General features: G+C 46.2%; 3 protein-coding genes across 3 annotated transcripts; 2 read left to right on the top strand and 1 right to left on the bottom strand.

Annotated features, from left to right (window-relative positions):
* Window positions 1–5: 5 nt before the first annotated feature.
* Window positions 6–3,782, top strand: PPTG_03746 (hypothetical protein; the record flags this gene model as incomplete). Its single annotated transcript, XM_008897514.1, has 3 exons — window positions 6–1,719; window positions 1,751–2,555; window positions 2,762–3,782. 3 exons carry the CDS (start codon window positions 6–8, stop codon window positions 3,780–3,782), a joined length of 3,540 nt encoding a protein of 1,179 aa, XP_008895762.1.
* A 1,259-nt stretch (window positions 3,783–5,041) lies between these two features.
* PPTG_03745 (hypothetical protein) lies at window positions 5,042–5,878 on the bottom strand (the record flags this gene model as incomplete). The annotated part of the gene is made up of 1 exon (XM_008897513.1): window positions 5,042–5,878. The coding sequence occupies one exon, from the start codon at window positions 5,876–5,878 to the stop codon at window positions 5,042–5,044; it is 837 nt and encodes a 278-aa protein (XP_008895761.1).
* Window positions 5,879–9,213: 3,335 nt separating this feature from the next.
* On the top strand, window positions 9,214–10,080 carry PPTG_03744 (hypothetical protein; the record flags this gene model as incomplete). The annotated part of the gene is made up of 1 exon (XM_008897512.1): window positions 9,214–10,080. One exon carries the CDS (start codon window positions 9,214–9,216, stop codon window positions 10,078–10,080), a length of 867 nt encoding a protein of 288 aa, XP_008895760.1.
* Window positions 10,081–13,708: the final 3,628 nt, after the last annotated feature.

Raw genomic sequence — 13,708 nt, 5'->3', positions numbered from 1 at the left:
CCTCAATGGGTGGCGTAACTTCATCCGCCGCGCGCCCAGTGGCGGTGCCAGCGCCTGGCGCCCAGCTTTCGGGTGGCACTGTGCCCCAATACGACGCGCTCCCCTGCCTAATTGCTTCGTTCGACGGTGGCCATCGTTCATGTTCAAGACGTTGCGCGTACGGCTGGTGTGTGTGGACAGCATCTCATCAGCTTCTTCACTGGGAGGCGCGAGCCTTCTCGATTCCGCAGTCCAACAACGCGATGGAGGCCCAGGGTCTTCTTTCCTGCCTCCGATGGCTTCGCGCTCGGTTTCCAACAACCACTTCGCATGTATTTGGTGACTCCAGTGTGGTTATCAATCAGGCCCTCGGTCGGCATTCATGCGGTTCGACCCGGCTTCAACCCTGGATTGCTGCCATTCGGTGCCTAGGTACGGGTCGACCCCTTTTGTATCTGCGGCACATTCGTCGCGGGTACAGCGTGGCGTCTGACGCTCTCTGCAATTGGATCATGGATACCACCGCTTCCGGCATGGACCGTACATTCAGTGGACACCGGTGGCCGTGCCCCCCATCGTACTCGCTGACTCTGAGCCCAGCCTCGATGACTGCGTTTTTACCCACGACCACTCCCAATCCCCACGACGGTCGGGCTCATGCCATCTACTTATGGGACCTCGTGCTCCAGGAGCTCTGTACGTTGGGCCATCTCATCCATTTCCGGTTCATGCCATCCGTGACCGCACGCCCGTGCCACCCAGAGGTGTTCCTACCCCGGTCCCCGGAGTGCATCACGACTGCTGCTCGCCTTCTTTCTTCCGACTTTGACTACAGGCCGTCGCGGACTGCCGTCATCGCCGGTCGAGAACGGTGCGTTCCCTCGGATGTGTTTCGTCGCCTCCAGGAGGCTGCCGACCGATTCCAGGTCGCATTTCCGGCCGATGACGTTTTTCTCACAGCTGGCCTTGGGCCCTTCACGCTTCCTGAAGCGGATGCTCGGGTCCTGGACGAGTTAATTGCTGCACCAGAACTGGGTATCCCTGGTGTACTCGAGTTGTTCCGAGGTCAGACCCCTCTTGACTATCGCCCTAACAAGGCACTACGCCCATGGCTGTATCGGGTCCATCTACCGACATACCCTCAACTCGAGTTGCTGTGCGCCATTGCACAGCACGGTCTGATTCCTCATTGGACAAAATCTGGAGAACGTCGTGGTGTCCGGCCGGTGCCGGACAATTACATCGGCGCTGTCACCGGCGCTTCTATCGTGACCGACAAACTACTGGTAGACTACTACAAAGGTCGGTGTATCATCGCGTCTATTACGACGTTGGTCCAGGACCCGTTCTTTCATTCCAGCGCCTTTGCGCTCGTCCTGAAGAAAGACAAGCCGATTCACTTGGATGGGCGCATTATCCACGACTTGTCCGCCCCAATGGGCCTATCGGTCAATAATTACACGGACTTCGCGCTGTCACCGGACGCCACGTGGGACCCATTCCTCGTGATCGCACTTCGGATTCGGGAACTTCGTCGCCGCTACCCTGGCTGTGCGATTTATGCCATGACCGCGGATATCGCCGACGCGTTCCACCATGTTCCTGATCATGCTCGTCACGCATCGGTCTTTGGGGGGGGGGGGGGGGGAACTACCGCGATCCTCACACGGAATCGCATCCGGCATGGCCGTCTTTGGGTGGACTGCATCGCCAGGTTTCTTCGCTGTTTTCGGACAGGCAGTACGTCATTACCAGCGGACAGGCACATCAGTGGTGTCGGGCTACGCCGAGACGTTCTGGATCTTTCAGTGGGTTGACGATATCGTGCTCATCGAGGTCGACATTGATAATCCCCTCCAGGAGGCAGCAAAACGTCTCAGAGACGGAGTGAAACTCGTCTTCTGCTCGGATGGCTGGCATGAGGGTAAGTTCACGACCTGGTCGCGCGAGTTCCACGCTGTGGGAATCGACTGGAGCATTCCCAGTGAAACGATATCAGTCCCTCAGAGGAAGATCGATAAGATGCGCAAGGTGGTCTCGGAGACCAAGAAGAAACGATTCGTGCCCATGAAACAACTGGACAGCGTGGTTGGAGTATTGAGACACGTTATCAGCTTTATCCCCACCACTAAGCCGTTCATACAACGCTTGGTAGCAGTTCAGACACGGTGTCGAAGTAGTAGATCCCCTGGGGTACCAATGTCAGACTTCCTTCAAAAGGACCTGTTGTGGCGGGAGGACCTGGTGTTCCAGAACGAGCTAAGCAGCATTCCAATGAGGCTGTTCGATCACAACCCGTCGGTCGACAACGCCTGGCTAATACGTGTGGAGCCCGTCAGCCTGACGATCCGCAGTATGGCTATGGGGGAACATCTCCGAATGCCACACGATCAGCATCATGACTTGGACACCACTGTGGCCAAGATACTCCAGCGGGTAGTGCAACGATGGGGACCAGTATTGACGAAGGAAGCCTGCTGGCGGCACATCGTGATCCACAGTGACCGCCGATGGATCACCAGAGTGATTGACAAGATGAACTGCAGGTCATCGGAAGGACAAAAGGAGTTGCGCCTGTGCGCCTTGGGTCAGGCCCCGTACCGACTATACTTTACGACGCACACCCTGGCTCGGGGCATGGGAGAGACACCCAGTTGTGACATACACGGGAAAACTAACTCATTTACCCACGAACTGGAAACGATCGCCGGAAGCGAATTGAAGCGAAAACACAACAGCTCAAGCAGGCGGCGGTCGCAGGGAGCACCCTCGGTCGCTACAGCAAGAAGTTTACCTTCTGGCAGTCGTTCTGCAACGACTTTGGATTTCCGGTGTGGATCGACGAACTGTCCAGGACAGAACAAGCCAGAATTGTCGGTTTATACGCCGGTCTGTGCGCTTCAGAAGGACACAACAAGTTCCAGACCTTCGACGGAAAAATGGCAGCAGTGGTATTCGCCCACAAAGCTATCAGGAACGCAAGGCTCAATTACCATGATCCGGAATTTGAGCTTATCACTCAAGGATACAAACGCTCAAACAGCCACGTGGACCGGAAGCAGCCAGTTACTGCACAGATGCTGCTCAAAATGCGGGAGACGCTAGGAACAACGGACGCCCATGACAAACTCCTCTGGTATTCTATCGTCCTAGCCTTCTTTTTCCTCGACAGAAGCTCAGAGCTCTGGGGGCCAGTAAGCGTTGACAGATCAACGGGGACCGAACGAGTGCACTGCCTCAAAGCCCACAACGTCTCTCTGAAGGACAGACACGGTCAGGCGGTGAGCCCAGAGGACTCGAGTGCTCACGTCGTGGAAGTGCGATTCGAATCGCACAAAGGAGACAAGGTTGGGCAAGGGGTCACCATTCGACACTACAAATCCGACGCCCCAGTACTATGCCCAGTAGCCGCAGCCCAGAGCTGCCTGCGGATCAGGTCAAGATGGATTGCAGAAGGCGTGGCACTCGGACCTTACATTACGTCGATCTCGCCGGGCGAGACAGTCAAGAAATCCCGAGTCAGCAAACTCATAAAAACAACGGCTGCGAATATGGGCTTCGCCCCAAAGGACTACTCAGCACACTCCCTCAGAATTGGAGGTGCTTGCGCCCTATTGGCGGCTGGGAAAAGTGACCTGGTCATCCGGTTAATGGGACGCTGGTCCAGCTGGTGTTTCACGGTTTACACTAGGCTCAAGCCAGCCATAATCCGTGACGCGGCAAGTAGCATGATCAAGGCCTCAACATGGGAGTTTCACGAATCAGGCTTCGCACAACTCGAGGGGGAAATCCAGAGAGGCTAACTCAAGTTAATCAAGTCTACATGCCCCAATTGCAGTGCTGGATCGAAGGAGGAAAGTGGTCGGTTAAGTACGAGAGAACCGAGTCTGAACCGTGGGTTTCCGAACCGCGACAGAACGAAGAAGCCCAGCCACTCGTCGTTCTGCCAGCCCAAGCTCAGAGCCCAGGACCAAGAAGAGCTCAGAGCTCCACTGAAGACACAGCCAGGCTACCAGAAATTTTTTTCTTGTCTTCCAAAAGACTTGATTAACGGTTTAAGTAGTAGTCCTCCAGTAGGATGGGGTTTTCCCCTTTGATAAGGTTTTGTCCCATGGGAGGACTTAGATAGGGAAATCCAGCGAGGCTAACTCAAGTTAATCAAGTCTACATGCCCCAATTGCAGTGCTGGATCGAAGGAGGAAATCGCGACGTACACGACCTCCGTTAAGATTTGCCGCTGGAGATGCTTTTATAGATTTTGAAAAACACTCCTCCCTAAACTAATTGGTCGGATTGTATACATTACTGTGCAAAAAGCGAGAGTTTATTGACAGTGTGCGATTAACAAGTACCATAATCATTTATACCTGCATTGCTTTTGAATCACTCACGTTGTAATGGGCCTGGCGCGAGCCCACTACTTCAGCTTACACGTGTGCGCACGTGTAAGAGGAAACGTAAAGTAGTTTTACTTAGATTAACTAAACTTCATCCAAAAAAATAGATTTACATAAATAAGTAAAGCAAAGCTGATCTACGATAAAAGGAGACTGTTTACTTATGCTTTTATGTCTTTGTTGGGTGTACTAAAAAGAAGTGATATTGTATATGAAAGGTATTTGCCAATGAGTGGTTGTCGGAGTCCTACTGCTGTAATTGGCAGAAAAATGTTGCTGTTCTACTAATAGAAAGTCTAAAAACATGCTGATCAGTCATCTGGTATAACAAAAATGTAACTATTGATGTATCACACCAATGCTGAAAAAGTCGTTTCAGACTTCTCAGTGCTAACCTGGCCAACACAGAAGTGGGTTCGTTATTTCCAGCTATGTAGACACAGAACCTTTTCAACCCCTATTGTCTTCACGAGGCAGCAGCTTCTACGATGGGTCTCGCACTATTTTTATGTTGGTAACCGTGAATGCATGAGCTGCGTATTTTGACCCAACTTGTTCAAGACTAGACTGCAACAGAACAAATAGAGTATTCACTTTGAAACATATTGATTGATTAACCTCAAATTCAGAGCGCCCCCTATCCCTTCCACAGCAAGAAATCGCTCTCAAACGTTGTGATGCCTGATCGGATCCCAACCGCTGATAAAGTACTCATCCAGATTGCCCAGCTTCATCATTTGATTGACCGATAGCTTCTGATTCGAAGCGTCGAGGTTACTTTTGATGTGCGATTCCCTCACCGACTTTGGCAATGCGATAAACCCCTTTGCAAGGCTCCACGCAATCATTACCTGCGCCTGAGTGGCGTTGAGCTCCTTTGCGATCTCCATGATCACAGGATCATCCATCTTTTTCCCCTGTGCCAGTGGCGAATAGGCCTCCAGAATGATACCCTGATCCTCACAGAATTTGACAGTGTCACGACGAGCCAACCACGGGTGAAGCTCCACTTGATTCACCGCCGGCTTGACGCGCCAGGTCTTTGCCAGCTTAAGCAAATGGCCCTTGCCAAAGCTGGAGACACCAATATCACGCACTAGTCCTTCGGTCCGCATATCCTCGAGAGCTCTCCAGGCTTCTGCTCGTGTTGACCCTTCACATGGAGCATGGAGAAGATAGAGATCAATGTACCCAAGGCCGAGCTCCCTGTTGCTCTCACGAACACTATTGACGACACGATGATAGCTCCACCCGTGCATTTCAAAATACTTGCTGGTGACAAAAATCTCTTTCCGAGAGATGCCTGAGTCACGGATCGCTCTTCCCACGTCCCCTTCGTTTCCGTAGAAAGTAGCAGTATCAATGTGACGGTAACCGAGCTTGAGCGCCGTTAGTACTGCATTGTAAGCTTCCGCATCAGGACTGCTCTGGAACATACCAAGTGCCAAGCTGGGAATTGAGTGTCCGCTCGGCAGAAGCTTAGACTGCACGAATACACTCATACTTGGGTGGGTAGTTGGAGTAGTCCAGGAACGTTTGCTATATCGTGCACTTTGTCAAATGACATCCGGATTTATAACAGCGTTGGCGTAAGCTCCAACTACAGATGAACATGTCTATGATGAGCCCGTATATAGTGATTTTGTGTCGTACTTGATACGCCCGTAAACGGGTTCTCCGAATCGCTGTAACACCTATCCCTGTTAACAAGGGTGGCCCATATTCATCTATAGCAGGCCCATAATCATAATGATTATGAGCCAACTGCATAGGACTACCGGTAGAGAAGTATTCTATCTGTTTTGATAGCGTCGGGAATCTATTTTTATCATTATAAAGAGGAATGAGAATTAGAGATTGTACCCATTACATGGTACTCACGACACTGATAGTGCTTGGATGACTTGAACGATCATCAAAACGTGGTAGAGTTGAACATGAACCTCATGAAGTGGAATTAGAAATGCTTGATACTTCTTGCTACTGCATCGGCTCATAGGGGGTTCAATGCCGCTGTGTTAGAGAACGTTGAAGAGAATTTCTACCTCCAAATTCTACAAGCAAATTATGGTCTCTAGATGCTGGAATTATTGCGGTTTTTCAGAAGCACTACCGGCGTTTCCGGATTCAGCATGGACTGATAAGCTCGAGGTAGATCCGGTGGCCGCGTCTGCTAAGGTGTATAACGTCTTTGTGTGTTGATTGATTGGTGGGCTGGTTGCTGCAAAAAAAAAAAAAACTTGGTTGTGTAGGAAGACGGCATGATATAGTGGTAGCAAACTTAGAAGTACTACATGTACAAAATGTATATTATAAGCGCGGCAGGCTTTGAGTTGAAGATAGTTCTGTGGAGCAATGCTCAAACTGCTCCGCGATCACTTTTTTCTACACTGAATTCAAAAATACCTGTGAAATACTGCTGCACTCGACGACGTGCAGAGTAGACGCTACAATCAGGTTTTCGAATGCCGCTAAGAACGGTAGTGTGATCGGAGTGATCAGACAATGTGCGCCCTGCTAGATCAGTTCAAAGGTAACTAAGGGCTTCTTTAGAATAGTGGGGTGCCAACCACAGCGGCTGAAACAGCAAGACTGCTGCTGATGTTATACTTTAATTTAAAGAGGAAAGATTGGTAATAGTTAATTCGTGAAAATCCAAGATACTTCTCCGTGTTCAACCGCACGAATTCTGTTGCTGTGAAAATCTGGATTGATAGATTGACGCGATATTGTCGCGCGTGGCCACTGTCATTACTGTACTATATGGTATAGTCTGTATCCAAGTGTTCTGTGATGGGTAATTGCGTCTAGCTTTTTATTTTCATCACGGGTTAAATAAAAAAAGGTGGAAAAAATACGTTCGTGTAATTGAAATACTGTATGTATACCAGTAATACGGTACATTTACTGACTTGCTATTTCTATGCTACAGTTGCAAAAGTCGCCCGTTCATGCAACGGTGCTTGCAACAAAGGTTGTAAACGGCACCCCAATTTTATGCGTAGTACCAGCCTCAAATCCGGTCAATACGGACCATCTAGCCAATCAAAACTCGCAATTCCCTGAAATACAACTTCGGTTGCAAATGGTCGAAAATATACATGTACTTCAGCATCTCTCAAACATCACCCGTTATTTAACGTTATTTTGGTTACTTGGGACAAGGTTGGCGACATCAGACTGGACAAAAAAAGGCATGGAAGAGTTCATATATTAACCTAGTTTTCCACTTGAGGTGGGTCGTTTGAAAGACGATGAATTCACGTGATTCTCGGTCAGTGCTCAAGTTCATTGCGCAGCAGACAGTACGGAGTAGCAGTAGACATAAGAGTCGAAGTAGCAATGTCTCTGTGAATGCAGTTTGAAATTCTATACGAGCTCTTTCAGTTCAAAAGGGCCGAGAGAAAAAAAAAATACCCCTCGAGGACCCGCCTGCAGATAATTTATACATCTGCACCGATTCGCCACTGGCGCTGGCGAACTGGTTGTGGGGTTACGAGAGAGATGGGTTGTTGACAATGGCTACGGTTTACGCGGCCGAGTTTATGGTAACAAGAAGGTGATAAAACTGATTATCATTCTCTAGTCACCATAAACTCGTCCGCGTAAACAGTAGTCATCGCAATCGCGGATGGGGTAACCTCAATTATTGCACTATTTCGATCCCACTCCTTCCAACTAGTATAAGTAAATAGAGAAAGTCTTATTGCTATTTAAATAAACTATAAATAAACTCTGCACGTTTATGGGGTAAAAAGAATTCTGACAAAAATCGATTTAAAAAATAATTTGTGAATTCATTTCTTTAAATGAATCCACACATTAATTCTAAGAAAATAGGTTGGGGTGCCATCAGCCAAAAACTTTTAATATCATATTAATTTCTTGCCTTTGGCAGTGCGTTGTAATGAGGTTGTAAAATCCAATACCAACGATGCAAGGTGCATTATAAGTATTCGGTCTATATATATATTTTTCTATATATATATTTATGGATGCCAAAGGCCTGGAAACGATTCAAACAATATTACAAATAGTAGTTGCTCGATTCAATGTGACTCCGAAACCACAAATACATGTTTGGTGGCGGTATCGAAGAACTGCATATTCGATTTACTAAGTTTTTTTTTTAATTTTTTTAAAGAATAGCTCGTGTGTTGCACATGCCTATTAGACACATGGGGTGAAGAGACTACCTGGAGGCCACAAACAAACTGTATTGTAGTGAACCCTTGGTTAAGTGGTTGTCTGCCTGTGGGGATTCCTGCCACTACAACAACAAAACAATAAAGCCATTCCGAAACCATATTCCTCACATTTGACTTATGCGTACATCAATTATTTAGTAAATGGCCGATTACTTACCGATTCAGGAATTCAACGCACTGGTATTCACACACCTATTTAATCAATATCCTGGTTGTGCAGAGTACAGGTGGATACGGTGATGAGGCATTCGAAATCGCAGTTATAAACGGCTATCCCAACGGACAGTTCGCAGGATAAGGGTTGAGAAATGCGTTTTTCTCCATACCCTTTGCACAGAAACGCCACAGAAACGTTGACTTGTTAAACTGTTGGCTTTCGTGAAAAAAAAAATAGTTTGGACCAGGCGAGTTCTAAGATACGGCGGATTTACCGGTGTCTGATCCCACCCAACTGTAACCGTATCTAATGATAGTATCGGCTGGCAGTGCTGACTTACTACTGGTGACTGCCTGATATTTGCCCGATGATCTGAATATCGACTCAAGTCCATGATTTGGTTGATATTCAGCGTTCGGACGTCCTCATCAGTCTTCCTTTTGTCTTCCGTTTGACACTCGTCTACATACCCATGATCAAGTTGTTCATTCTCGCTGTCACTGTTGCTCTTACTACTCTTTGTAGTTCTAGTATCATCACTGAAGACAACTGCGTGCTGATAGACTTTACTGCTGAAGAGGCGGAATTTGAAGATTTAAATGCTGGGATCAAGACTGCCAAGTTTGATAAACTACTTGGCTCGATGCTTGGAAAGTACGACCCCTTCAACCGGAGCAACATCCCGCTCCGATTCAATTTTAACCGTTTTTTGACGATCTCGACCGCTATCGACACGATCAGTATATCTGGTGCAACGGGCTTTGTCCCGCAACATATCAACGTGACCTCGCCGAATTCTGTTTCGATTGAAACTGTCTCGTATGGTGAGATTGTTGTCGACGTAAATTTGAATGCCAAGGTTGAGGCGATGGGACTGCCTGCACAAGCTCAGTTGAGGTTTGTGCTGGAACAACCTACGGTTATCGTCGAAGTAGAAGCGAATATGTACGCATGTGAGCCGGGTGCCCCTGCGTCAGTGTGTACCAACTTGACAGTTGCGGATCTTCAGAATCACTTGGAAAATGCGACCACGAAAGAACCCTTTGCGAACACCATAAAGAAGGTGTTGAAGAGGATCAAGGACGCATCTGTGAAATCTTTCTCCCTCAGCTACCAGTCGATGTCGAATTTCAAGTTAAGCTTCGACAGCTCAAGTTTTGTATTCCGCACTCTCCTGCATCTCATTCCCGACTACGAAGCCGATGATTTTAATACGGAAGGCATCATCAAGACGGGCTACTTGAAGATAATGAGTCGTCATGCTCCCAAACTGCTGAACTACTTCATTAAAGACATGCTGGAACCCTCGTTCGGTGCGACATGCCTGACAGAAGAATAGCTCTGGACCTGCCACACTTTAGTGCGGTAAACTGAAGCCGAGTGAAAAAAAAATACATTCATAATTGTCCTTAAATTGTCCACAACTTACGGTGCTGGATTGTGATGCTATAATGAAGGTCGCTAGACCAATTCGATTCATAGTCCGTTCGATTTCCAATACAACGTTCTACTTGAGACAACCTTCGAGTTTGTATGCAAATGTTGGAAACACGTTAAAATTGTAAATGTATAATCACAACCTGAGCGTGGATTTTGCACGAGCGGCAGCCTCCCCCTCTCAATTAAAAGTCATATCAACAATTGGGAATTGAAAATTGGAGAACACTAAAAATAAACAAACAAATAAAATGCGCCGCTGATCATAGCTTATTTTAGAGACACGCTGACCTTACTATTGTTACGACATAAGTCATTGGATCAATTGTTTTTAGCAGCTCCATTCCACACGAATATGCAGTACAATTTTAAATGCTCTATCTTGGGAACGCAGTGTCCGATTCTGGAGCCGAGAGCAGCATACGAAAGATCATGATGCGGACATCTTGCTAAGCCTTTTAGAGGGCAGCAGCTCCTGTTCCTGCATAGTCGCTCATCTGGAGTGCTTGCACTTCCTCCGTAATTGATGTTCTATTATATAACAGTCACAAAAAGTTAATCTTAGCGTATGGCGCACCGTTTCATGCAAATTCGAGTTAAATACGGGTTCGTAATAATTATCTTGAATAATATGTAGTGTAGAATGGAGATGCTAGTGTTTAGCACTTCAACTGTTTTATTCCAGTAAAGCTCGATTAGTGTGGCAAATCACCAGGTCAAAGTTGAGACAAGTACGATCCGACAAAAATATAAAGCTTCAAGTCAGGACTTTCACCGAAATTGACTACCAAGTCGGCGTCTCCTTAATAAGCCTGCCTATTTCCACCCTCGCCATACGATCAGCCTGCATCCTCTTCCCTCTACCCACTTGAACATTTGTAGCTATTTAGATGACATATGAACCAGTGTCTGTAGTGTGCAGCGGAGTTCAAATGGCTGTCATACCAGGCTATTCGAAATGCATGCTTAATTAAAATATTAATGTCTGATTGAAAAAATAGGATATTATTTTGAATAACTGAGTGTTACAGCTGCGAATCATTTGCACTCAAACTGACACAGTTCGATCCGAAAAAAGCGCGGCTTCGACTAATTATGCGTTTTTATTGCGAAATCGTAATTGTTCGCTTGCGACTATGGCCTATTGGTCACTGGATAGAGAAAAAAGTAAGATGAACGTGTTCACTTTGATCTGCTGAGTTCCAAAAAAGGTGAGAAAGCTGGTTAAGTTGCATTTTGATTCGCACAGCTGCGCACATTAAATCACTGATAATGTAATTTCATTGTCCAAAACGTACCATTTTGGAAAGTTGACCAATGAGAGGCTGAGGTGTGGACCGCATCGAATACATTTTGACCATCTATTGTATATTCGTATGGAATTGAGAAGTTCCCGTTTTATCAAACATAGCACGAGCCTTTTCTTTAGAGTTATTCGCATGCACTTAGTTATGGTAACGGGGTTATAGCAACCCGTTATCTAGCATACACTGTAGCAGGAAGGAAGAGAATAAAACTCTGAGATTGAAGTTAACGGCGTGGCCTCGATACGTTAGACCACGCCAGCCAGTCGTTGGGTCTACTTGCTGATTGGTCACTGCGGAGAATGCAGTGGCGATGATGCGTGACAATACCCCGTCACAGTTATTCGACACACCAAGAAGGCTAATCAGTCAATGGATGCACGCGAGCTATTAACATCCGTTCAAAAGAGGCTCCCAATTTAATGAACTTTAAGGAGGCTAGATGTGATGCATTTGGCATCCACCGACTCCCAATAGTAGAATTGATGCCTTCATGTTGAGGTATAGCGCTGCTTTTGATTGGATGATCAGCTCGACTGTATGGCATATAAGGAAAGTACATTATCGTATCATTGGGAATTGCAACAGATTATTGAAAAATGGGACAAGTCAGTATAGGTTTATGAAGGCATCTTATTTTCTAGCAATATCAGTTTGACTTCTTAATTCCTCTCAGGCACTCTCTACATATTTGTTTTCGTAGCCTTGAACGTGTCTGTAGATGGCGAACCAATTCTGGCTTGTAATTACCCCGATTTATTTTAGAATCTTCTACCGCATTATTTCCGTTTTTTTTATTGGAATCTTAAGTATGGAGTTCTCAGTGACAGGGTCGCCAGTACAGCAAATAGTACCCATGTTGAAACCCTATCAACTGCGATTTATACTTAGTTTTTACTCGAGTGGAGTAATTCTAACATCAGCCCCGATTTTGTTTCTTTCTTCCTAAAATTTACACCTGCAATAGAAAATTAATTTAGAATATAAGTCCAAACAGATATGATTTTTGTTTTACCTCGTTCCGTTAGGCAGTTGTGCATTTCCGCTCTGTTGGAGTTCATAGTTCGGTTCATTTTTGTTATACTCTTGTGATATCATGATATCATGCCATGGACCGTGTTGTTCATTAATAGGGTACAAAGGTAATTAAATTTACCTCTCAAACTTTGTTATATTAAAGCCCCCATCATAATCATCTTCTTCTGCAACGTCGGCTTTTCTTTTAACCCTTTCGCGAGGAGCAACTATAGACTCTTCGAAACTATACTATACAACGATAAGTCAAATCAATGTAAAAAGGCGATTCTTTCGCCCTTTAAGCTGTCGATAGAGACGGGGGGATAAACACATCACACAAGATGCAGTTGGAATTGATACTCCACGACGTACAAGGGCGATTTCTTCGCCCTTTTAGGTTTTAATTTGATTGGCTAATATACGATCATTAGGAACGATTGCGACTTCAACTACCGTGATTGATCAAAACAGATTGGTACAACGTACCTTCATGGTAATATATAGTAATATAGCTTCGAAAATACGAAGATATTCGCCCTGGCGACCTGTTTCTGCGTCAGCGTTGATCAGTTGATGATGCTCACCGTATCGGTTTGGCGGTCCCAGCATCAATGAGCGCCAAAAACAAAAGATTTACGACCTAATTCAGCCTACAGACGACCACGATCAGACGGAGCTATCTATAACTGCTACGTGATGCTCAAGATGCATCTTTAGGCATATCTAGCTGGAAGCAAGGCAGACCCTCGACGCTGTTTTTTTTTTGTGAAGTCCCGTGTACTTCAGTCAATGAGTACATGTATCTAACGCTACGTATAGACACGTGAAACTTTGTATGGTGCTTGTCCACTCAACGGGTGCATATCTCTTACGCTATGTATGAATAAGTGAATCTTAGTATGGTGCTTGTTGCACTCAACGGGTGCATATATCTTACACTATGTATGGATAAGTTAATCAGTGTATGGTACTTTGCCTTCCCATTCACATACCGTACCGTGAGCACTTTACAAATTGATATCCTGACTTTTTCACTGTTTCAAATTTAACGTGGCGATATAATATCTGTTTTTGTAATCCTTTATAATTTTGACGAGTAGACGACGCATGACATCCATCCAGCAAGTTTTTGTCATCATTTAGAAATTTGGTCGGAAATGGCGAAACGCACGCATGATGAGCCATCCGGCGCTAGGAAGCGCCGCCGGG

The sequence above is a fragment of the Phytophthora parasitica genome, assembly GCF_000247585.1.
Source record: "Phytophthora parasitica INRA-310 unplaced genomic scaffold supercont2.6, whole genome shotgun sequence".
In the NCBI taxonomy this organism is placed as follows: domain Eukaryota; phylum Oomycota; class Peronosporomycetes; order Peronosporales; family Peronosporaceae; genus Phytophthora; species Phytophthora nicotianae.
This window is presented reverse-complemented; position numbering and strand designations above follow the sequence as displayed.